This window comes from Anguilla rostrata, chromosome 4 (assembly GCF_018555375.3).
Source record: "Anguilla rostrata isolate EN2019 chromosome 4, ASM1855537v3, whole genome shotgun sequence".
Lineage (NCBI taxonomy): Eukaryota > Metazoa > Chordata > Actinopteri > Anguilliformes > Anguillidae > Anguilla > Anguilla rostrata.
Window position 1 is genome coordinate 1,542,612 of NC_057936.1, and position 26,213 is coordinate 1,568,824.

Genomic DNA, 26,213 nt, shown 5'->3' on the forward strand with positions numbered 1-26,213 from the left:
ATTTATTTTACTTATTTTTATCCATCGTACCATACAGGAAATATGTTAAAAGCAAGTGTAAAAATAAAAAAAGTTTTTAAAAAATGACAGAAATTTAAAAACACTTCACTCAATCTCAGATTTAAAAAAACTGCCTTGTCACAGGTTTCTCAAACCTAAAGATACACGTCAGGGAAAAAAAGGGTTTGGAATAAAAATGAAAAAGTAAACAAAAATACAGCAACGGAGAAAGCAGAAAAACACACAGCACAGGAAAAAGAGAGTGTCACACAATCATCACATGAATAAACAGCCAACACAGAGACGGCGAATCAGTGATTACTCCTCTACCCAATCAGCATATGATGGCAAATCAGTGATTACTCCTCTACCCAATCAGCACGCGCTCGCACTGTGTCTGAGGTCTAGGAACGGTGAGGCTGGTCCAGGAGGAGAGGAGAGCACCGCTCCCCCAAATCTGAGGGTAAACAGGCACCTGCGGGGTCAGCTGCTTTCACAACGGAGCAGGAGCCTCCAAACCCGGAGACAGATCACATCCTCCATCATAAAATTATTCAGTTTCTAAAGGAAGATAATGACTCAGCACAAACAAACATGGCATGCAGCCTCCGAAATATAGCCCCCTTTCAGCTTCTCAGCTGAGTCTGTGGAGAATTACACAAACACCCCCAAAAAACCACACACACCCCAGCCATCGGGTGTGTGTGTGTGTGTGTGTGTGTGTGTGTGTGTGTGTGGGGGGGGGGGGTAAACCCACAGGCCGGAGGGACCCTGCAGGGAAACTAACTGCATAAAGCTGCCGCTCTGCAGACCCACAGTGGGCGTCGCCCTTAAAGCTGCCGCTCTGCAGACCCACAGTGGGCGTCGCCCTTAAAGCTGCCGCTCTGCAGACCCACAGTGGGCGTCGCCCTTAAAGCTGCCGCTCTGCAGACCCACAGTGGGCGTCGCCCTTAAAGCTGCCGCTCTGCAGACCCACAGTGGGCGTCGCCCTTAAAGCTGCCGCTCTGCAGACCCACAGTGGGCGTCGCCCTTAAAGCTGCCGCTCTGCAGACCCACAGTGGCGTCGCCCTTAAAGCTGCCGCTCTGCAGACCCACAGTGGGCGTCGCCCTTAAAGCTGCCGCTCTGCAGACCCACAGTGGGCGTCGCCCTTAAAGCTGCCGCTCTGCAGACCCACAGTGGGCGTCGCCCTTAAAGCTGCCGCTCTGCAGACCCACAGTGGGCGTCGCCCTTAAAGCTGCCGCTCTGCAGACCACTGGCGTCGCCTTAAGCTGCCGCTCGCAGACCCACAGTAGGCGTCGCCCTTAAAGCTGCCGCTCTGCAGACCCACAGTGGGCGTCGCCCTTAAAGCTGCCGCTCTGCAGACCCACTGTGGGCGTCGCCCCTTAAAGCTGCCGCTCTGCAGACCCACAGTGGGCATCGCCCTTAAAGCTGCCGCTCTGCAGACCCACAGTGGGCGTCGCCCTTAAAGCTGCCGCTCTGCAGACCCACAGTGGACGTCGCCCTTAAAGCTGCCGCTCTGCAGACCCACAGTGGGCGTCGCCCCTTAAAGCTGCCGCTCTGCAGACCCGCAGTGGGCGTCGCCCTTAAAGCTGCCGCTCTGCAGACCCACAGTGGGCGTCGCCCCTTAAAGTGAGAAGAACCCTCCACCGAGTCTTCAACCTCACAAAAAAAACAACCGTAAAAACCTAAAAACTGCTCCAAGCCAACATGTCTAAACGAGGAGGACAGAGAAAAGCAGAGGACAGACTCTCTCAGCAGAGAAACCAGCTGCAAAAAAAAAAGAAAAAATAAATAAATAAAAATAAAGGAAAATGGAGCTTTGACCTCCGGCTGGCTGGAAAACGGGGGGCTGTTATCAGGAGCACCCCAAATTTCACACGGAGTGAGCCCCTTTACAGAGGAAAAAACAAAAATGCCCCCCAGGAAAGGACCCTGCTTTTTTCCCTTTTATTGAAGAGTAAATTGTCAGTTTCAACAAATGTTTAGAATCAGTCAAACAGAATAATTCAACATACGTAGTGCTTATTTTTCCATCTTGTTTGCAAAGACAAGCTGCAAATGGCTGACTACAATACAAAAACTATGACATTTATTTAAAAACAGTATAATCATACATAAAAGATGCATAAGTGCCTTTGATTCAGAGCATGTGTTTAAAGACAAAACTAAACTTAAAAAATGATTGACAATGGTAGTCAAAGTATGACACTTCAGGGGAAAAAAGAAAACATATTTACATATAAATACTGTTGACAACGGAGACACTGGAACATTAATATATGCCCCCCCCCCCCCCGCCCCCGCCCCCCAACTATAAAACTAATCAACTGCTTAAAACTGTAACCGACTCCTACCTTTCTAACTCCTCCTGATCTGCGGTTTTAAAAGTTAATATTCATGAGCTTTATAAAAGCTGGGCATTCTGTGCGCTATGTTAAAGAAAAGGCTGGCTTGTTTCCATAAAATATATAGATATACTTCTAACTGTTAATTATTTAGTGAAAATAAATCTGTCCTTTGATGGAGAAAAAAATGACAAGGAAACAGCACTTCTAAGTGTCAGTGAATGTACTGTGCAAGAAAGAAAGAGACAGAACAAATATATATGACATATATATATATATATATAAAAACACGGTATCCTTCATTTTTCAAATTCGACAACATCAGCCCAAATTTTTGCTAATTGAAGACTTACAGGACAGGATTGCGATCAGTACCATTGCACAGGTTAGCGATAGCGATACTCCCAGCCAGGGATGAAGGGTGCTTAGCTTCGACCGGTTCGTTGTTGGTCCGTCATATGAGATGAGTGGTTGACCTGCTGAACGTGTGGTACTTCCTCTCGAACATGGACGGCAGGTTGACCATGGATGGAGAATGGACAGCCTGGAGGACAGAAAGGTGAGAGTGTAAGAGCCCACCCAGAGGAGGCCGGCTCGCCCGCAGACCCACAGTGTCTCCTGTTAGAGCAGTGAGAACCGTTAGCACAGGTAACCAGCCTGCTCCTGCACGTCTACCATCCTGCAGGGTTTTCCTCCAGCCCTGCTCCTGCACGTCTACCATCCTCATCCTGCAGGGTTTCCCTCCAACCCTAATCTGGCACACCTGACTGTCCTCATCAGCAGCTCAATGCACATCTCCAGCTGTTGAATGAGTTGTGCTCTGTTAGGGCTGGAGTGTAAACCTACAGGACGGTAGCCCTGGGGCAGGCTGGTTAGCCCTGGGTTAGAGAGGCACGTTTGGGTGACCTGTTTTGGCGGTTTTGTGGCTGTGACCGGGCGCTCCTGGAGGAACATGGTGTGGGCGGGACAGCGGGTGTCTCTAAACGGCACAAGGGGCTCCAGACCCAAACGCTGCCTCACAGCCCCCCCTCGCCCTCGGGGGGGGAGGGGGGGGTGGTGGGGGCAGAGGGACAGCTCAAACCGGGCTCGTTACCACCACACACACACACCGCTGAAACAGGCACCACCGAACGGCACGGTGAGAACCACACACACACACACACACACCACACCGCCGTGCTCCTTCTGTGTGAACGCCCCGGCAGAACAGCAGGGGGCGCAACAAACGCAATCCTACACCAAGGTACCCACCACCAGGGCCAGGGGCCGTGTTCAACGTACAGGAAAATTCCCCAGACTTTTAGAATCTCAGACTCTGCAGTGCTGAGTGTCTGGCTGCAGAGTGCTGGTGGTGTGTTGAGAAGCTGAGACTCAGTGTTGAGTGTCTGGCTGCAGAGTGCTGGTGGTGTGTTGAGAAGCTGAGACTCAGTGTTGAGTGTCTGGCTGCAGAGTGCTGGTGGTGTGTTGAGAAGCTGAGACTCAGTGTTGAGTGTCTGGCTGCACAGTGCTGGTGGTGTGTTGAGAAGCTGAGACTCAGTGTTGAGTGTCTGGCTGCACAGTGCTGGTGGTGTGTTGAGAAGCTGAGACTCAGTGTTGAGTGTCTGGCTGCAGAGTGCTGGTGGTGTGTTGAGAAGCTGAGACTCAGTGTTGAGTGTCTGGCTGCAGAGTGCTGGTGGTGTGTTGAGAAGCTGAGACTCAGTGTTGAGTGTCTGGTGCAGAGCGTTGTCTGCTGACGTTGGGTGCGATGCATTACCTCTCCAATCACACCCCGGCGACCACATGAGAAGAGGAGTGTCAGAAATGTTGTAAAAACACTGAAACCTTTCACCGTTCCAGGCCAGCCGCACCTAAACGCTGTGCGCATTGTACACAGGCCCCCCCCCCCCCCACTCTGAGTCCCAGTGTCTCAGCTTAAAGCCCTCTACAGCGGGGACACACACACCTCCAGCCCACACACACACCCCACACAGCGCACACACACACCTCCAGCCCACACACACCCCACAGCACATACACACCCCACACAGCGCACACACACACACCTCCAGCCCACACACACACACACCTCCAGCCCACACACACCCCACACAGCGCACACACACACCTCCAGCCCACACAGCACGCACACACACACCTCCAGCGCACACACACACCTCCAGCCCACACAACACACACACACAGCACGCACACACACCCCACACAGCACACACACACACACCTCCAGCCCAAACACACCCCACACAGCACGCACACACACCCCACACACCTCCAGCCCAAACACACCCCACACAGCACGCACACACACCCCACACACCTCCAGCCCAAACACACCCCACACAGCACGCACACACACCCCACACAGCACACACACACCCCACAGCACACGCACACACACACCTCCAGCCCAAACACACCCCACACAGCACGCACACACACCCCACACAGCACGCACACACACACCTCCAGCCCAAACACACCCCACACAGCACGCACACACACACACCCCACCCACACAGCACACACAGCACACACAGCACGCACACACACACCTCCAGCCCACACACACACCCCACACAGCACACACACACACACACCTCCAGCCCACACACAGCCCACAAAGCACGCACACACACACACCTCCAGCCCAAACACACCCCACACACACCCCACAGCACACACACACACACCTCCAGCCCACACACACACCCCACAAAGCACACACACACACACCTCCAGCCCACACACACACCCCACACAGCGCACACACACACACCTCCAGCCCACACACACACCCCACACAGCACACACACACACCCCACAGCACACACACACACATCCACCCAAACACACCCCACACAGCACACACACACACACCTCCAGCCCAAACACACCCCACACAGCGCACACACACACCCCACAAGGCACACACACCCACACAGCCACACACACACCTCCACCAACACACAGGCACACACACCAAGCACACAACAACACAGCCACCACACTAACACACCCACAGCACCCGCCACACACCCATGATCCAGCAAAATGACTAAATCACCGTCCGCACATAATTTACCAGCGAGCAGCTCTAGGATGTTTTTTTTGGTCTGTGGTTGACTCTTAATCCCCAGAGTAATTAGGCCAGATGAAGTGAATCAGTGCTCAACGCTCAAGAGGATTCCCAGCATTTCACCACAGAGTTCTTTAAAGATTTCGAAGAAGTATTGCAGGGGTGGCAGGAACGAGGGGTGGATCGTCTCTGAAGCTCCCAGTGAGTGAGTGAGTGAGTGAGTGAGCACATGGATGAGTGGTTAAGTGAGTGCCACCATAATACAGTGAGGTGGGGGGTAGGTTGGAGGGTGGGTAGGGTGGGGTGGGGTGGAGTCGGGTGGGGGTAGGGTAGGGTAGGGGTGTGGGTTTGGGGAGGGTAGGGTGCAGGTTTGGGGGTAGGGGTTGGGGTGGGGGTAGGGTAGGGGGTTGGGGGGTCGGGTAGGGGGTAGGGTAGGGTGCAGGTTTGGGGGTAGGGGGTAGGGGTTGGGGTGGGAGTAGGGTAGGGTGCAGGTTTGGGGGTAGGGGGTTGGGGTGGGAGTAGGGTAGAATGCAGGTTAGGGGGTAGGGTGCAGGTTTGGGGGTAGGGGGTAGGGTAGGGTGCAGGTTTGGGGGTGGGGGTACTGGGGCTCACATGGACGCAGAGGCTACAGGAGGGTCTCCCTGCGGGGGGCCTTTCGGAGCTCTGCAGACGGGACGGGATCCTGGCAGGCCCTGGGAGGAGGGGCTAGGGTGACAGTGGGCGGGGCTGGAGCAGCGGCCTGGGCGGAGCTACAGGGGGCTCTGTCGGGGCTGCTGGGGGCGCGGATGCAGACGGGCACCCGCGGGCGGGGGGCGGGGTCGAAGGAGTTGGACCGCTGCACGACCGCGCTCTTGCCGGAGTTATTGATGCTGAACGTAGAGGTGGAGCGAGGCATCTAAGCAGAGAGGAGAGACCGTTAGCCACGCCCACAGCAGGGAGGAGAGACCGTTAGCCACGCCCACAGCAGGGAGGAGAGACCGTTAGCCACGCCCACAGCAGGGAGGCGGAGAGCCACGTACGAGCTCACGCCACGAGGAGGAGGACCTAGCCACGCACAGGGAGGAGAGACCGTTAGCCACGCCCACAGCAGGGAGGAGAGACGTTAGCCCGCCCACAGCAGGGAGGAAGAGGACGTTAGCCACACCCACAGCAGGGAGGAGAGACCGTTAGCCACGCCCACAGCAGGGAGGAGAGACCGTTAGCCACGCCCACAGCAGGGAGGAGAGACCGTTAGCCACGCCCACAGCAGGGAGGAGAGACCGTTAGCCACGCCCACAGCAGGGAGGAGAGACCGTTAGCCACGCCCACAGCAGGGAGAGGACCGTTAGCCACGCCTACACGAGGGAGGAGAGACCGTTAGCCACGCCCACAGCAGGGAGAGAGAGACCGTTAGCCTCGCCCACAGCAGGGAAGAGAGACCGTTAGCCCCGCCCACAGCAGGGAGGAGAGACCGTTAGCCACACCCACAGCAGGGAGGGAGAGACCGTTAGCCACGCCCACAACAGGGAGGAGGCACCGTTAGCCACGCCCACAGCAGGGAGAGACCGTTAGCCCCGCCCACAGCAGGGAGGAGAGACGGTTAGCCACGCCCACAGCAGGGAGAAGAGACTGTTAGCCACGCCCACAGCAGTGAGGAGAGCCCGTTAGCCACGCCCACAGCAGGGAGAGACCGTTAGCCACGCCCACAGCAGGGAGAGACCGTTAGCCCCGCCCACAGCAGGGAGGAGAGACGGTTAGCCACGCCCACAGCAGGGAGAGAGACCGTTAGCCTCGCCCACAGCAGGGAGGAGAGACCGTTAGCCACGCCCACAGCACGGTTCATTCCTACGTGTGTTTTCATGAGGCGTTTATTACTTTTATTGGCAGTTTTCAGGTTTTCAACAAAACCCTCACAGGTTCTGCACATATTTCCCACCCGGGGTCTGTTCCCTTTTAATTAGGGAAAGTAAACAGAAGAGCACAAAGAACAAAGCCTACGCCGTTCCTAAAAAATAAAAACCTGCTTCCTAAAGGTACGGGGCCCACACCATCAGCATCTCGCTGAGACTCAGAGGAAAAAGGCAGGTGAACGGGCACTTCAAACCCAGACGCCCCAGAAGATGATCTGGCCTCTCCCTGCAAGCACAAGAAGCTCCTGCTTCCCCAAAATCACATTCCTGCAGAGAGAAATTAGCAGGAGACTCCAGGAAAGGAAATACATTTAATATAAGGCTTATTTCAAAGAGTTTTAAAATGGCCTCACACAGGGAACAGGGCCTGGTATTACCCCTTAAAAGCCCACAGACTAGACTCACTATAAAATAAACCCAGAGGATATTAGACTGGGTTCAATCAAAAACACATCACCTTCACCATAGTAACCACACATCACCTTCGCCATAGTAACCACACATCACCATCGCCATAGTAACCACACATCACCTTCGCCATAGTAACCACACAACACCTTCGCCATAGTAACCACACATCACCTTCACCACAGTAACCACACATCACCTTCGCCATAGTAACCACACATCACCTTCGCCATAGTAACCACACATCACCTTCGCCATAGTAACCACACATCACCTTCGCCATAGTAACCACACAACACCTTCGCCATAGTAACCACACATCACCTTCGCCATAGTAACTGCAGAAGTGCAGGTCAAAGTCAGACGAATGAAACAGATTGTTCTGTCGTTTAATTGGCAGGAGGAATAGAAACATCAACTTTCTGCCAAAACAAAAAGGTATTCCACCCCAAATCCAGAGCAAAATTAACTAATTAACCCACGCCCCCACGCACGTCAGCTCTGAAAACATTTTCTGCTTTTTCATTTCTGATAATAAAAAAATTAAAGGCTGTCAAATCATCGCATGGATTCAAACTCAACATGAAAGTCTAATCAGTCTGCTGCACGCTGGACACGCATCGCGTTCTCACACTTCTGGTCTGACAGCGCTGCTGATTAACCAATCAGCTAACAGCTCGTCAGGTCAGCCAGGTAGCATGTCAGAGACACACCAGCAGAATCACTGTACCAGGGACAACTATACATCGTTATAGCTCATGAGTCTCATCTAAAGGGCTGACAGCTGTGACATCACACAGGAAGGCAACAAACTGACTTTTTAAAAATGACTTTTTAAACATTCTCACGCTTGCGTGTAAATCGTAATGTTCAGCTTGTATGAACTTCAGCTGATATTCCAACATCACTAATGCAGCTTTAGATCACTTCCTGTGATTTGATTGGTTCCTGTGTGACAAAGAAACATTCACAAAAAAGTCAGTTGAATCACTGTGCGAGCAGCCACTAATCATTTTAAAACCGACCACAGAAGAAAATGGGGACCCCAGTAGACCCTGTGGTTCTATCCCTGGTTTTGGAGTCCCCAGCAGACCCTGTGGTTTTATCCCTGGTTTTGGGGTCCCCAGCAGACCCTGTGGTTTTATCCCTGGTTTTGGGGACCCCAGCAGACCCTGTGGTTCTCAGGACCTGATTTCAGGGAGCCCTGCAGACCCTGTGGTTCTCAGAACCTGGTTTTGGGGACCCCAGCAGACCCTGTGGTTCTCTGGACCTGGTTTTGGGGAGCCCTGCAGACCCTGTGGTTCTCAGAACCTGATTTTGGGGAGCCCTGCAGACCCTGTGGATCTCGGGACCTGATTTTGGGGACCCCAGCAGACCCCGTGGTTCTCTGGACCTGGTTTTGGGGAGCCCAGCAGACCCTGTGGTCCTCTGGACCTGGTTTTGGGGACCCCAGCAGACCCCGGGGTTCTCAGGATCTGATTTTGGGGACCCCAGCAGACCCTGTGGTCCTCTGGACCTGGTTTTGGGGAGCCCTGCTCTCAGGGGTGGGCGGGGCTTACCGACAGCGTGGCGGAGCTGCCCAGGCGGGCGCGGCTCTCGGACCCGGGGCCGGGGCTCTTGTCGTCGGGGGTGCTGCTGGCCATGAAGGCCCTCTGGATCACCCGCTTGGGCGTCTTAGTGAAGGAGAACGCCCGCGTGACCTGCAGAGAGAGAGAGGAGATGCTCACTCACTCACTCAGCTCCAACATCCTCACTCACTCACTCAGCTCCAACATCCTCACTCACTCACTCACTCCACTCCTCCACACATCCTCACTCACTCAAATCCTCATCTCACTCACTAGCTCCAACATCCTCACTCACTCCACTCCTCACCCAACATCCTCACTCTACTCTCACTCAGCTCCAACATCCTCACTCACTCACTACTCACTCAGCTCCAACATCCTCACTCACTCACTACTCACTCAGCTCCAACATCCTCACTCACTCACTACTCACTCAGCTCCAACATCCTCACTCACTCACTCACTCACTCACTCACTCACTCAGCTCCAACATCCTCACTCACTCACTCAGCTCCAACATCCTCACTCACTCACTCAGCTCCAACATCCTCACTCACTCACTCACTCACTCAGCTCCAACATCCTCACTCACTCAGCTCCAACATCCTCACTCACTCACTCAGCTCCAACATCCTCACTTACTCACTCACTCATTCACTCACTCAGCTCCAACATCCTCACTTACTCACTCATTCACTCACTCAGCTCCAACATCCTCACTCACTCACTCAGCTCCAACATCCTCACTCACTCACTCAGCTCCAACATCCTCACTTACTCACTCATTCACTCACTCAGCTCCAACATCCTCACTCATTCACTCATTCACTCACCACTCCAACATCCTCACTCACTCACTCACTCGGGGGTTTGGCGGTGTGTGGCGGACTCGTACCTTTTTGGAGGTCTTTTTGATGACGCGGGACGCTCGGCTGAGCGTGCTCTCCATGTCCTTGGTGCTGACGTGGACGGACTCGGGATCAGTGCACTGAATCAGTTCCTCCTGTGTCACACACGCGCACACGCACACACGCACACACACACGTGAGCTCAGAGGACTTCAGCTGAACTGCAGTGTGGAGCTCCCTCTCCACACAAGCAGCCAGAGCCCCATTTCTATTCAGACAAGCAAATCAATTAGGAGTCAAGAGAGGTGCACATCGCCACCTTGTGGCTAATCCTACCCAGTACACGGCTGAATAGCCTGTTTTCCTTCATTGTGTTTTCTTATGTTCTTATGTTCTAGATGGGCTGAATGGCCTGCTCTCCTCAGTAAGTATTCTTAGGTTCTTGCTTGTTTGTGCATTCAAATACCAGATTAGTTTCAAAATATAACTGCATGAGTTCCTACAGAAAACTTCAAGTTCCAGCATGCTTCAGTGTTCTCCGTTACGTTAAGGGGAAGTGGCGTTCCGGGCGTCGCCGTGGGAACGCGGGCCGCTCACCGCGTCGGCCTTGCAGATGGTGTCGGCCACGTGCCGGCACAGCGTCTTCAGCCAGGCGGCCTTGCCGGCGTCCTCGGCCACCAGCTGGAAGCTGAAGAGCAGGTTCTCCTGCTCGGTGGGGGGGTGCACCACCAGCGCGAAGGCGTTCCTGCAGTCTGCGCTCGACACACACACACACGGGGTTAGAGACGCGCGCGCACACACACACGCGCACCACCAGCGCGAAGGCGTTCCTGCAGTCTGCGCTCGACACACACACAAACGCACGGGGTTAGAGACGCGCACACACATGCACACACACACGGGGTTAGAGACGTGCACGCACACACACACGCACCACCAGCGCGAACGCGTTCCTGCAGTCTGCGCTCGACACACACACAGGGTTAGACACGCGCACACACACACGGGGTTAGTGTCTCAGTACCGTCCCTCCAGACCGCCCCACCCAGCAGAGTCTGTCCCGTGTCTCAGTACGGTCCCTCCAGACCGCCCCACCCAGCAGAATCTGTCCCCTGTCTCAGTACGGTCCCTCCAGACCGCCCCACCCAGCAGAATCTGTCCCCTGTCTCAGTACGGTCCCTCCAGACCGCCCCGCCCAGCAGAATCTGTCCCCTGTCTCAGTACGGTCCCTCCAGACCGCCCCGCCCAGCAGAATCTGTCCCCTGTCTCAGTACGGTCCCTCCAGACCGCCCCACCCAGCAGAATCTGTCCCTGTCTCAGTACGGTCCCTCCAGACCGCCCACCCAGCAGAATCTGTCCCCTGTCTCAGTACGGTCCCTCCAGACCGCCCCGCCCAGCAGAATCTGTCCCTGTCTCAGTACGGTCCCTCCAGACCGCCCCACCCAGCAGAATCTGTCCCTCCAGACGGCGCCCCGCCCAGCAGAATCTGTCCCCTGTCTCAGTACGGTCCCTCCAGACCGCCCCACCCAGCAGAATCTGTCCCCTGTCTCAGTACGGTCCCTCCAGACCGCCCGCCCAGCAGAATCTGTCCCCTGTCTCAGTACGTCCCTCCAGACCGCCCCGCCCAGCAGAATCTGTCCCCTGGCTCAGTCAGACCGTCCCCCCCAGACCCGCCACCGCCCAGCAGAATCTGTCCCCTGTCTCAGTACCGTCCCCCCAGACCTCCCCGCCCAGCAGAATCTGTCCCCTGTCTCAGTACGGTCCCTCCAGACCGCCCCGCCCAGCAGAGTCTGTCCCCTGTCTCAATACGGTCCCTCCAGACCGCCCCGCCCAGCAGAGTCTGTCCCCTGTCTCAGTACGGTCCCTCCAGACCGCCCCGCCCAGCAGAATCTGTCCCCTGTCTCAGTACGGTCCCTCCAGACCGCCCCAACCCGCCCAGCCAGAGTCTGTCCCCTGTCTCAGTACCGTCCCTCCAGACCGCCCCGCCCCAGCAGAATCTGTCCCCTGTCTCAGTACCGTCCCTCCAGACCGCCCCGCCCAGCAGAATCTGTCCCCTGTCTCAGTACGGTCCCTCCAGACCGCCCCGCCCAGCAGAATCTGTCCCCTGTCTCAGTACGGTCCCTCCAGACCGCCCCGCCCAGCAGAATCTGTCCCCTGGCTCAGTACGGTCCCTCCAGACCACCCCGCCCAGCAGAATCTGTCCTGTGTCTCAGTACGGTCCCTCCAGACCGCCCCCCCCAGCAGAATCAGTCCCCTGTCTCAGTACCGTCCCTCCAGACCGCCCGCCCAGCAGAATCTGTCCCCTGTCTCAGTACGGTCCCTCCAGACCGCCCCGCCCCGCAGAATCTGTCTCCTGTCTCAGTACGGTCCCTCCAGACCGCCCCGCCCAGCAGAATCTGTCCCCTGTCTCAGTACGGTCCCTCCAGACCGCCCCGCCCAGCAGAATCTGTCCCCTGTCTCAGTACCGTCCCTCCAGACCGCCCCGCCCAGCAGAATCTGTCCCTGGCTCAGTACGGTCCCCCCAGACCGCCCCGCCCAGCAGAATCTGTCCCCTGGCTCAGTACGGTCCCCCCAGACCGCCCCGCCCAGCAGAATCTGTCCCCTGTCTCAGTACGGTCCCTCCAGACCGCCCCGCCCAGCAGAATCTGTCCCCTGTCTCAGTACGGTCCCTCCAGACCGCCCCGCCCAGCAGAGTCTGTCCCCTGTCTCAGTACGGTCCCTCCAGACCGCCCCACCCAGCAGAATCTGTCCCCTGTCTCAGTACGGTCCCTCCAGACCGCCCCGCCCAGCAGAATCTGTCCCCTGGCTCAGTACCGTCCCCCCAGACCGCCCCGCCCAGCAGAATCTGTCCCCTGTCTCAGTACCGTCCCTCTAGACCGCCCCGCCCAGCAGAATCTGTCCCCTGTCTCAGTACCGTCCCTCCAGACCGCCCCGCCCAGCAGAATCTGTCCCCTGTCTCAGTACCGTCCCTCCAGACCTCCCCGCCCAGCAGAGTCTGTCCCCTGTCTTAGTACGGTCCCTCCAGACCACCCCGCCCAGCAGAATCTGTCCTGTGTCTCAGTACGGTCCCTCCAGACCGCCCCGCCCAGCAGAATCAGTCCCCTGTCTCAGTACCGTCCCTCCAGACCGCCCCGCCCAGCAGAATCTGTCCCCTGTCTCAGTACGGTCCCTCCAGACCGCCCCGCCCAGCAGAATCTTCATTTCAAGGTTATTTAATACCGCAGCTTTACCCACACCATTAAATTAATCTCAAATTCAACTTTTAAATAATGGAGTCTGTACCACTGGCTTCAAGTAATAAAAAGCGGGCTTTGAATAGCAAAAAGCACTTTGTAAAAGCAGAGCATATTTTCAGATGGAGTCAATAAGTCTGATGTATATCCAGCGACACTTCGGGAATAAAAACGTCCCCCTCTTAATTCAGGCCAGACCGCTAACCGCAGCCCAGACCCTTTCCCAGGCCAGACTGCTAAACCCGATGAATGTGACAGAGTCACTAAGCAGCTGCTCGTCTGCGTGAAGACACCGCCGTGTCTCTGAGCTCAGAAACAGGGCAGCACTTCTGACGCTCTGTCTGTGTCGCAGTCTGTGCGTATGATCAGCGACAGTGTCTGTGCGTATGATCAGCGACAGTGTCTGTGCGTATGATCAGCGACAGTGTCTGTGCGTATGATCAGCGACAGTGTCTGTGCGTACGATCAGCGACAGTGTCTGTGCGTACGATCAGCGACAGTGTCTGTGCATACGATCAGCGACAGTGTTTGTGTGCGTCTGTGCTGCTTGGCCTGCAGCCAGTCAACATTTGTCCTTTGACTCAGAAGTGAACGTAAGACTTGCATTTCCCCCTGACAAACTCTGCTTGGTGAGTTTATTTTAGCGATCGCTGAACTCAAACTGTTTGTGAAGAAAACAAAGTAAAGCTTTCCAGCACATCAGCTGTATACACACTCACACTCTCTCACACATGCACACACACCCATAGACACTCACTTTCACACACTCTCTCTCAAACACACACACACACACACACCCCTAGACACTCACTCTCACACACAAACTTTCAAACTCTCAAACACAGAGTGCATGCGTGTGTGAGACAGTGAGCGTGTGTGTGCGCGTGGGGGGGGGGGCGGCGGGTTTACCTTCAGTGTCCCGCAGGTCCAGCACCCTCCTGATCTGGGACAGGGGCATGAGGGTGATGTGTTTGAGCTGGGCGGGGGGGCGAGCCTGAGCCTGGGGGCTCTTAAAGGTGCTCATCACCTTGTGCCTCTTCCTGGCGATCTGGAACACAGAGAGCGGGAGGGGGGGGGTTTACCATCGTGCCTAAACCCCCCCACCGTGCAGGAGGGGCTCCATTAAGCAGAGACGATCAATGAGTCGTTAATGAAGCTAAACGAGCCCCTCGTTAGCAGCCCCTTAACGGCCCCGTGCCTGGGCCCCGTGCCTGGGCCCCGTGCCTGGGCCCCGTCAGAGAGACGGGGGGTGGAGACAGGAACACAGAACATGGAGTCAAACCCGTTAATAATTGAGGAGTGCAGGCGCTGCTGCTCCCCCTGCTCCGGAGCGGGACGGGGGGCTCTGACAGGGCGGAATGCGAGCGGGGCTCGGGTTCGAGCGGCGCTAGCTTCATTACGCTGCGCCGCGGCGCTAGTGAGTTAGCGGGTGAGGAGCGGAGTCAGCAGCGATGGACCGCGCGCGCATGAATAATGCACACCGCCAACCCGGCCCGCGCCGCGCAGACCAGCCTGCGCAGACCAGCCTGCGCTCCTGCATCGGACACAGAGACGTCCAGAAAGGGGGGGGGGGGGAGGTCTATACAGAACCAGCAAAACAAGGCTAGAAAGTCAACTTCAAAGGGTCTGAGCCCGTCCAGATCTCTCCCCAATGCATGGTCAAAACACCTGTGGGTACCAGACATGGAAATCCTGGTCTGTCTGACCAACCTCCCCACACCCCCCCCCACCCCCCATTCTCATACTTTCTGTACTAGTTCAGGTAATAATATATTATTTTGTTTTACATTGTTCTTCTCGGGGCTGCACTGAGCATCCAGGTCTTTTTCATTTTTGTTCCTGCTCAGAAAAGCTCATTTGCACTTGTGTGCTTTAGTGCTGCTCCACCAGTAACACTGCGTAACGCTGTCCGCCAGGGCGGGCATTACTGAGTCCTAATCTGGAGAACGCGCTCACGTTTCTGTCACACTGTAAGCCACTGCTGAATAAACGCAGCGCACTTCAGCGTGCTGTCTGCAGGAGCCACGAGCGGAGGGCATTATCAGGAGTAATTGGGTCAACTATTAGGAGCAGTGTCTCATAGAGCAGCCCAATAGAGCTGCTGAGCTCTGGGTATCGTCTGCAGACACAGAAATGCCCCCTTAAAGAGAATCTTTCCTCAAGACGTCTCACTGCCCTACACAGCTGCTACAACCCAGTGTCTGTACCAGCCCACAACTATGTGTGTGTGTGTGTGTGTGTGTGAATGTGCGTGTGTGTGAGTGTGTGTGTCTGTGTGTGTGCGCGTGCGTGCGTGTCTGTGCGTGTGTGTGAGTGTGTGTGTGTGAATGTGTGTGTGTGTGTGTGCGTGAGTGTGTGTGTGTGTGTGTGTGTATGTGTCTGTGTGTGTGTGTACACCAGCCCATTGCCCATAGCTGTGTTTTTGAAGTATCCGCATTCCCAGGACTCTGGACTCTAAGGTTTGGGGGCGGGGCCATGGTTTAGGGGCGGGGTCAGGGCTAACCTCCAGGCAATCGTTGAAGAGGAAGAGGGTGACGTGCTCGCCGCGGTCACATGGCTTGTCTCCCAGGGCGATGGTCTCCACGCGGTGGACCAGGCTGCGGTGTGAGGACAGCAGATTGGCCTGCGGACGAGGAAGAGGAGGACGACGATGAAGAGGAGGCAGAATGGGTTTCCTGAGTGACGGCTAACAGCAGAACGCCAGAACTCCTCAGGAACACACAGACATAGACACGGACAGGGATACAGACACTGTCAGGGACAGGGACACGGATACAGACACTGTCAGGGACACGGACACAGATACAGACACTGTCAGGGACACGGACACAGATACAGACACTGTCAGGGACACGGATACAGACACTGTCAGGGACAGGGACACAGACACTGTCAGGGACACGGATACAGACACTGTCAGGGACAGGGATACAGACACTGTCAGGGACAGGGATACAGACACTGTCAGGGACAGGGATACAGACACTGACAGGGACACGGACACAGACACTGACAGGGACAGGGACACAGACACTGTCAGGGACAGGGACACGGATACAGACACTGTCAGGGACACGGACACAGATACAGACACTGTCAGGGACACGGACACAGATACAGACACTGTCAGGGACAGGGACACGGATACAGACACTGTCAGGGACACGGACACAGATACAGACACTGTCAGGGACACGGACACAGATACAGACACTGTCAGGGACACGGACATGGATACTGTCAGGGACAGGGACATGGATACTGTCAGGGACACGGACATGGATACTGTCAGGGACAGGGACACGGATACAGACACTGACAGGGACAGGGACAGGGATACAGACACTGTCAGGGACAGGGACACGGATACAGACACTGTCAGGGACAGGGATACAGACACTGTCAGGGACACGGACACGGATACAGACACTGTCAGGGACAGGGACAGTGAGGGCTGCTGCTCAATCAGATGCACGTTGAACACCCAGCTCCACAGGTATGAGTACTATACTATACTCAGCCAAAAACACTCATTAGCAAGTCTGAGAGAGAGAGAGGGAGAGAGAGACAGAGGAAGGGTGAAAGAGAGGCGGGGAGAGAGGAGGGGTGGGAGAGAGTGAGAAAGCGAGGGAAAGAGAGAAGTAGGGAGGAGAGAGGAAGAGAAGTACAGAGAGAAAGAGGGAGAGGAGGAAGGGAGATACATTTCCAGGTGTGAAGTCCGCCGCTGTACTAACGCGTGAGTGAATCGCATAATGCCCCCCCGCCCTTAGACAGCTCCGGGAGCAGCCGTCCCCTGCAGGAGGGCCCACTCACCGGGCAGCCGTCCACCTCGTACACCACGTCAAAGATCTGCTTCTGCCCCTCCGTCTTCCGCTTGTCCTCGTTTATGTGCCTGGGGGGGGAGAAGGAACAGCCAAAAGAACAGCCATCAGCACACCTTCGCCTCTCCGGCTGAACCCCAAACCTCGTGGACGGCTCCCGCCGTCATGAACCCCAAACAGGACAGTTCGCGTCCCCGCCCCCGGACCCCCCCCCGCCCCGCCCCCGCTTACATCATGACCTCCTTCAGAGACTCGATGGCCCGCTCCAGCATGGCTTTGTCCGGGTTGTCGTCCGCCGTGTGCTTCTTAATGTCTGGAACAGGGAGGAACACGTCAGCGACGCGGAACACCGCTTTACCTACCGGCGGGACCTAGCCGACCAGGCCGACGACCCACACAGCTCAGTTTACCAAGCCAGCGGGGCCCCAGTGTTAGGGGCCAGCGCGGCCCGCTCAGTTTTACCAAACGGCAGCGGGGACCCACACAGTGTGTGGGGACCCGCACGCGCTCAGTTTTACCGAACGGGGCCTAGCGCGGGACCCGCACACGCTCAGCTTTACCAAACGGGGCCTAGCGCGGGACCCACACACGCTCAGTTTTACCAAACGGGGCCTAGCGCGGGACCCACACACGCTCAGTTTTACCAAACGGGGCCTAGCGCGGGACCCGCACACGCTCAGTTTTACCAAACGGACAGGGGACCCACACGCATTGAGGGGACCCACACACGCTCAGTTTTACCAACAGCCCGAGCGGGGACCCAGCAGCAAGTAGCGGGGACCCACACGCTCAGCTTTACCAAACGGGGCCACACGCATGAGGGGACACCACACACGCTCAGTTTTACCAACAGCCGAGGGCCCCAAGTATAAATGCGGGGAACCCCACACGCTCAGTTTACCAACGGGGCCCAGATGAGGGGACCCACACATGCTCAGTTTTACCAAACGGGGCCCAGGTGAGGGGACCCACACACTGCTCAGTTTTACCAAACGGGGCCCAGATGAGGGGACCCACACACGCTCAGTTTTACCAAACGGGGCCCAGATGAGGGGACCCACACACGCTCAGTTTTACCAAACGGGGCCCAGGTGAGGGGACCCGCACACGCTCAGTTTTACCAAACGGGGCCCAGGTAAGGGGACCCGCACACGCTCAGTTTTACCGTTGAGCAGGAGAGCGACGCTCGGAAGCCTCTGTACGGGACGGATCAGCAGCTCGACCAGCGTCTGGCGCCCACACTCCGGCTTGGCCTGGTTAATCTGCACAAAAACCATCACAGGAACATAACCAAAAAACACTCAGATATACATAAATTATACCATAAATCTACAAACAGAGAGAACAAGCAGACCACTAGCCTCACTGCTCAGACAGAGAGACGAGTTCACACCTGCGTTTGAGGGGAGCTCCGCCACACTCATCCCTCTCTCTCAGCCAATCGGGGGGAGCTCGCCACACCCATCCCTCTCTCTCAGCCATTCAGGGAGGAGCTTGCCACACCCATCCCTCTCTCTCAGCCAATCAGAGGGAAGCTCACCAAACCCATCCCTCTCTCTCAGCCAATCGGGGGAGCTTGCACACCACCCATCGCCTTCATCTCAACCAATCACAGATAGCTCCACCACACCTCCCTCCCACCAAACACAGGCTCCACACCTCACTCTCACCAATCACAGAAGTTCCACAGACCCATCCTCTCTGCTCGGTCTCCACCGTCAATCACAGAGCTCCTTACCTTCAGGAAGGCGTGGAACCGCGGCTTCTGCTTCTCGCAGCGAACGATGGTCTCCTTGCTCATCTCAAAGAAGTTAACAAACGGCGGATAAGCTTTGATCAAATCCTTCGACTGGGAGGGAGGGGGAGGAGGAGGGAGGGGGGGAGGAGGGAGAGGGAGGGAGAGAGAGAAGAGAGAGAGAGGGGGGAGAGGAGGAGGGAGAGAGAGAGAGAGAGAGGAGGTGACAGAGAGTCATCAGACACAACACAAAGTCTTGTTAAGGAGAGTTGCTTTGAAGCTCCACAATCGTAAATCAAAGGCGACAAAACGGCCAAATCCTCATTTATTCTTACTCACATATTTCAGAATGATGTCTCCGACACTTTTATCCTCAGACCAGTCCATCACCAGCTCCTCCAGATCAGCCTACAGCACATTCATTCATTAGGCCCCGGGCCGAGCCCACATCCTTCAGAATATAAAGGGGGAAAAATGTGTGTGTGTGTGTGTGTGGGTGTATGTGTGTGTGTGTGTGTGGGTGTGTGTGTGTGTGTGTGTGTGTGTGTGTGTGTGCTGTGTGTGTGTGCGTGTGGGTGTTGGTGTGTCGTGCGGTGTCTGTGTGTGATGTGTGTGTGGGGTGTGTGTGTGGTGTGTCTGTGTGTGTGCGTGCGTGTGTCTGTGTGGGTGTATGTGTGTGTGCGTGTGTGCATGTAAGTGTGTGTGTGTGTGTGTGTGTGCGTCTGTGTGTGTGTGTGTCTGTGTGTGTGTGGGACCGCACCTTTATCCTGGTGTGAACCTCGTAGATCTCGGGGATGCTGCCGAAGATGGTCTTCACCTCCTCCGGGGGCAGAATGGGGCCCCCGACCTGCCCCTCCGTGTCCAGGGGGAGTTTGAAGAGCTGCAGGACAGGGGGGCTCCTTAAACATGGCACTCAGACACACACACTCAGACACACACACACACACACACACACACACTCACACACACTCACTCACACTCACTCACACACGCACACACTCACACACACACACTCACACTCACACACACACACTCAGACACACACACACACTCACACACACACACACAGCATTCAGATACTCTCTCACACACACACACACACCACACACACAGCATTCAGATACTCACTCACTCGCACATACACACACACACTCATATACACACACTCACTCACACACACACACACACAACACTCAGCATTCAGAGATAGACTCACACACTCACACTCAGGAATAAAAAACAGGCTGCCGATTTCTCTATTTCCCCTCTTTAGAGCCCGGCTGAGGAGCGAGAGCAGTACCCAGCATGCACTGCTGCCCTACACTCCGCACAGGAACCGATGGCGTGGGCGAGGAGTGGCCACTCTGACTCCAATCTCCCGAGTAAACATCCAGAGCACCGCGCGGAGCGCCTGCGTGGGCGGGTACTTTACACGCTAATAGGGGCACTTCTCGCCGTGAGGGGGACTGCCCCGCCCACCCCTGAGGGTGCAGCTCTACGGGGGGGCGTCCAATTTAATCCCAAAAGGGCCAGTGTGGGTGCAGGTTTGTGTTTTAGCCCAGCAATACAGACATCCCCTTCTCCTTAAAGGTCTTGGCTGAAGAGCATCGCTAGTTAAACAGTCGACTCGGGTGTTCGCACTCTGGGCTGAAAACGCACACCTGCGCCCACAGCGGCCCTTTTGGGATAAGACTGGACGCCCCCGCTACGACACGTCATCCCATGTGACGTCTCATTTCAGCTCCCCTATGGCATTTTAGAAAAGAGCATAAAAAAATGATTATGAAAGCTTCCATCTTAAAACGTTTCCAGCTTACCTACAATGCATTAAAAGCACATTCACACGAGCGAAACACTGAAATGACGTCCTGCTTCCTGTCCTGTGTTCCAATTAATTTGTTTCTTCTTGGGAGCATTAAACAGAGGGCAGACATTATCTTTATGCAACTTTCAAAATTGCACAGAGAGGTTTAAGCAGAGAAATTTAGAACCTTATTCTCTCTCTCTCTCTCTCTGACGGAGGATTTGACTACACTGACTGGGTGTAGCAGTGTAGCATACTGGGTAAGGAACTGGTCTTGTAACCTAAAGGTCACAGGTTCGATTCCAGAACCTAGGACACTGCCGTTGTACCCTTGGGGAAGGTACTTAACCTGCATTGCTTCCGTATACACCTAACTGTATAAATGTGAATGCTATGTACAAACGTCCCACCTGTGTGTGGCACAGTGCCATTAGAATGTGCTCGAGAGGGAAAGGAAGCACGTTAGCCATGCTAACGCTCACACACCTGTGTGTGGCACAGTGCCATTAGAACGTGCTCGAGAGGGAGAGACAGGAAGCACGTTAGCCATGCTAACGCTCACACACCTGCAGCACCGTGGCCAGGATGCCCACGTAGTTGCTCTCCGTCTGGTACAGCTCCTTGGAGACCTGCCAGCGCGCCGACTGCTTCTGGGGCGCGGGGGTGGAGCTCTTCGAGGGCTTGGAATTCTCTGCAAGACAGCCGTCAATCAGCACGACTGAGCACGCGGGGATGGCATGTGTGTGTGTGTGTGTGTGAATGTGTGTGTGCGCGTGTGCTCATCTGTGAGAGAGTGTGTGTGTGTGTGTGTGCATGAGTGTATGTGAGAGTGTGTGCGTGAGAGAGTGTGTGTGCATCGTATATGCGTATGTGTGAGTGCGAGTGTGTGTGTGTGTGTGCATGAGTGTGTGTGAGAGTGTGTGTGTGAGAGAGTGTGTGTGCATCGTATGTGTGTATGTGTGTGTGTGTGAGAGAGAGAGAGTGTGTGTGTATGCTGTGTGTGTATTCTCCTATCTTTAACAGTAACTGGGGGGCTGTATGAGTTTCTTATGCTTGGCTGGTTTCTCTTAATTAGGGCTCTGTATCTCTTCTCCTGGAAGCCAGGCCAGGTGAGTTACCTGCATAACCGACCGCTTTCCCTGACCAATCACACGCTGAGTCAGAGCGGAACGCAGCAGACCGTGCGAGCAGGAGCAGGGGTCTTACTGAGCGCGTGCGGACCCGCTGCCTCTGGCACAGGGTTCGGGTTCTCGCCCCGTTACCCTCAGCGTGCGCGACTCATCTCGCTGGGAACCGAGGCTCAGGTCTACCTGTCAATCTGCAGGCCTGGGAGTCTGGGGGGCGGGGCTTGCTGGGATCTGGGGGCGTGGCCTCACTGCAGCGCTCCTGTCTTTCCTGCACTGCCTCCTGTCCTGCTGTGACCTCACTCTCAGCGAGCCAATGGGAGCCGAGCGAGACCTCCATCTCTGTGACCTCGTCCCTCTGCGACTGGAGGGGCGGGGTCAGGGAGGCCAGCTCCGCCCCTCCTCTGTCTGAGGGGGCGGGGCTTCCCAGGAGCCCTGTTTCCTGCTTGGGGGTGCTGGTGTGTTTAAACCTCTCCTCCGCCTCTGTCCTAAACCTGCTCTCCTTTCCACTCCTCCTACACCTCCTGCTCGACTCCTCTGCACCTCCTCTCCTACACCTGTCATCTACACCGGGGATGATAACAGAGCAGTTAGGGATCTGCACTGGTACTCTGGCTGAAGGTCTGACCGCAGGTTTTAACAGAAGCCTCGCCTGAGCGGCTTCAGTGTAAACACACAGCCGTTTAAAAAGGCCAGGGTTCAAAACGGTGTCAGCTGCTCGTGCAAGAGCTTTTGCTACACGGCTAAATGTAAACACACCCACTAAAATGGGGAGATGTTACTGGTAGAACACAGAGAGGACTTCCACCAATCACAGACTACATTGGTAACAACCAATCGAACACTACAGACAGTGATTGGTGGACACTACTGCCTGGCTAATACCCGGAGTGTATGCACTCGCGCTGTTCCATTAGCCGTAACTGACATGGCCTACGATTGGCTGATCTCCTCTCTGTTTTCTGTCAGGAAGATGACATCACGGGTGTTTTACCACAGCCAGTGGTGCGGAGACGCACGTTCCACCCCCCCCTCCCCCCCCCCCCTCCCCCTGACATGTTTCATTACGATCATCCGCTGGGACAGAGCGCCCCTATCTGGCTGAGATTCACGCCGCCAGCCCATCGCTGGAGAGGCCAGGGTGAGCGTGCATCACCCAGGTACCTGATGGGAGTTCCTCCCCCTTCACCGTGAAGCCCATTGCCATCCATCATCATCATCATTATTATTAAATCATAATTGTTAAATTATTCTGGCAAGTTATTTATTTACTATACAAAGTGAGCACCAGCATATTAAACAGGATGTTTTTGGCTGGCTGATGGATGTCCCCACTATTTAAGCATCAGTACAGAGAAAACATGTCAGGCCAAGATTATTACCACAGCAACAGAGCCCCCTGCCTCCCAGTCCCACCCCCTGCACCCGTCCCTGGCCCCGCCCCCTGCCCTCTCTAGGCCCGCCCCCAGCCCTCCATGGTCCCACCCCCTGCCCTCCCCAGCCCCCTCCCCACACCCTGATCCCACCCACAGCCCTCCCAGGCCTCGCTCCTCACCTCCCAAAGCCTTGCTGGTCTCCGGGGTGTTGGAGATGTCCAGCAGGGAGCCCATGGAGAGCGAGTGCTCGGCGGACTGGCGCTTCCGCGGCGGGAAGGGCGAGATCTCGGCCTCGCGGCTCAGCTGGGCCAGCGTGTCGCGCAGCCGCCGCCGCTTGCGGTTGCTGGTGGGCGTGGTCAGCGACAGCAGCGACACCGCCTTCTTCATCACAGGGCTCTCGGGCTGCCAAACGCAAAACCAAAACACCGCTGAGACTACAGACTACCACCCACTCGCTATCACATCATAAACACCTCCTAAACTACAGACTACCACCCGCTCGCTATCACACCATAAACACCGCCTAAACTACAGACTACCACCCACACGCTATCACACCATAAACACCGCTGAGACTACAGACTACCACCCGCTCGCTATCACACCATAAACACCGCTGAGACTACAGACTACCACCCACACGCCATTACACCATAAACACCGCTGAGACTACAGACTACCATCCACACGCTATCACACCATAAACACCGCTGAGACTACAGACTACCACCCACTCGCAATCACACCATAAACACCGCCTAAACTACAGACTACCGCCCACACGCCATTACACCATAAACACCGCCTAAACTACAGACTACCACCCACTCGCTATCACACCATAAACACCTCCTAAACTACAGACTATCATCCACACGCTATCACACCATAAACATCGCCTAAACTACAGACTACCTTCCACACGCTATTACACCATAAACACCGCTGAGACTACAGACTACCATCCACACGCTATCACACCATAAACACCGCCTAAACTACAGACTACCATCCACACGCCATTACACCATAAACACCGCCTAAACTACAGACTACCATCCACACGCTATTACACCATAAACACCGCCTAAACTACAGACTACCATCCACACGCCATTACACCATAAACACCGCTAAGACTACAGACTACCACCCGCTCGCTATCACACCATAAACACCGCCTAAACTACAGACTACCATCCACACGCCATTACACCATAAACACCGCCTAAACTACAGACTACCGCCCGCTCGCTATCACACCATAAACACTGCCTAAACTACAGACTACCTGCCGCTCGCTATCACACCATAAACACCGCCTGAACTACAGACTACCATCCACACGCCATTACACCATAAACACCGCCTAAACTACAGACTACCACCCGCTCGCTATCACACTATAAACACCGCCTAAACTACAGACTACCACCCACACGCTATTACACCATAAACACCGCCTAAACTACAGACTACCAGCCACACGCTAGTACACCATAAACACCGCTGAGACTACAGACTACCATCCACACGCCATTACACCATATATACCGCTGAGACTACAGACTACCGTCCACACGCTATCACACCATAAACACCGCCTAAACTACAGACTACCGTCCACACGCTATTACACCATAAACACCGCTAGACTACAGACTACCACCCGCTCGCTATAACACCATAAACACCGCAGAGACTACAGACTACCATCCACATGCTATTACACCATAAACACTGCCTAAACTACAGACTACCACCCACACGCTATTACACCATAAACACCGCTGAGACTACAGACTACCATCCACACGCTATTGCACCATAAACACCGCTGAGACTACAGACTACCACCCGCTCGCTATTACACCATAAACACTGCCTAAACTACAGACTACCATCCACACGCTATTACACCATAAACGCCACCTAAACTACAGACTACCATCCACACGCTATTACACCATAAACATCGCCTAAACTACAGACTACCATCCACACGCCATTACACCATAAACACCGCTGAGACTACAGACTACCACCAGCTCGCTATCACACCATAAACGCAACCTAAACTACAGACTACCACCCACACGCCATTACACCATAAACACCGCCTAAACTACAGACTACCATCCACACGCCATTACACAATAAACAATAAAGGCTTTAGATTTAAAGGTTTACTGAACTCAGGTGCAGATTTAACAGGCAGGTTTTCAGCCTGATGTCCTGCTGTAATGGAGGACTCAAAATGCACGTGTGTGTGTGTGTGTGAGTGTGTGTGTGCACGCGTTAGCCTGGCTGCAGTTACTCACCTTCTCATAGAAATACATGGACTCCCCAGCCCTTGCATCCATCTGAATACTGCCCCAGAACCACTGAAAAAAAGGGGGGGGTTAACATGATTAGTGAAACATTGCAAAAAGTTCAATCCAGAATAATGCACCCAAAATAAATTAAACAGGGACAAAAGACCAATAATGAAAATACAAACAAAATAATGCCAATACAGAACTATAAAACCATCAGAACACAGACTTCAGACAGAGAGAAAAAGAATAGACAGAGAGAGATAGAGAGAGAAAAATGGAGATAGAGCTTAAATAAGCTGTGAAACTCTGCGGCACATCTCCTTTAGAAATAATGTTTTGTCGTGAAATATGATATTGATCAGGGAAAACTACAGATGTGAGCAGACAGATACACAACAAACACTTACGGCAACTGTGACACGGACAAGAAGATAAACGTCCCGACAGCAAATATAATGAGCGCTTTGACATTCTCTCTTAGACAAACGTGAGTGCGGCTCATTCTACAACTACAGAGGACAAGTCAGCCCGAGATGCTCACGTCATACACACTGCAAGCACTCCTCCAGACTCGGCCCAAACGCTTCATCTGAAATCTGAAATACTCCATCCCATCACAGGCTATTAACAGTCCTGCAGATTACTAACAGTTCTTAAAAGACTGTATTAA

The 26,213-nt window shown here is 54.8% G+C and overlaps 1 protein-coding gene across 4 annotated transcripts in view; it reads right to left on the reverse strand.

Annotated features, from left to right (window-relative positions):
- Positions 1–1,934: 1,934 nt before the first annotated feature.
- ect2 (epithelial cell transforming 2) overlaps positions 1,935–26,213 on the reverse strand; it is a 34,810-nt gene continuing 10,531 nt past the window's right edge. For 2 of the 4 annotated variants that reach the window (XM_064329971.1, XM_064329970.1), the window contains 16 exons: positions 25,547–25,609; positions 23,405–23,627; positions 21,292–21,416; positions 19,682–19,801; positions 19,261–19,329; positions 18,925–19,035; positions 18,352–18,448; positions 17,418–17,499; positions 17,179–17,257; positions 15,869–15,988; positions 14,275–14,413; positions 10,730–10,884; positions 10,180–10,287; positions 9,276–9,416; positions 6,032–6,314; positions 1,935–2,890 (listed from right to left, as the gene is read on the reverse strand). In XM_064329971.1, the coding sequence (XP_064186041.1) occupies positions 6,045–6,314; positions 9,276–9,416; positions 10,180–10,287; positions 10,730–10,884; positions 14,275–14,413; positions 15,869–15,988; positions 17,179–17,257; positions 17,418–17,499; positions 18,352–18,448; positions 18,925–19,035; positions 19,261–19,329; positions 19,682–19,801; positions 21,292–21,416; positions 23,405–23,627; positions 25,547–25,609 (1,902 nt within the window). In that variant the 3' untranslated portion in view covers positions 1,935–2,890; positions 6,032–6,044. The remainder of the gene's footprint in view (positions 2,891–6,031; positions 6,315–9,275; positions 9,417–10,179; positions 10,288–10,729; positions 10,885–14,274; positions 14,414–15,868; positions 15,989–17,178; positions 17,258–17,417; positions 17,500–18,351; positions 18,449–18,924; positions 19,036–19,260; positions 19,330–19,681; positions 19,802–21,291; positions 21,417–23,404; positions 23,628–25,546; positions 25,610–26,213) is intronic. The other 2 variants (XM_064329973.1, XM_064329972.1) reach the window with 1 other exon arrangement.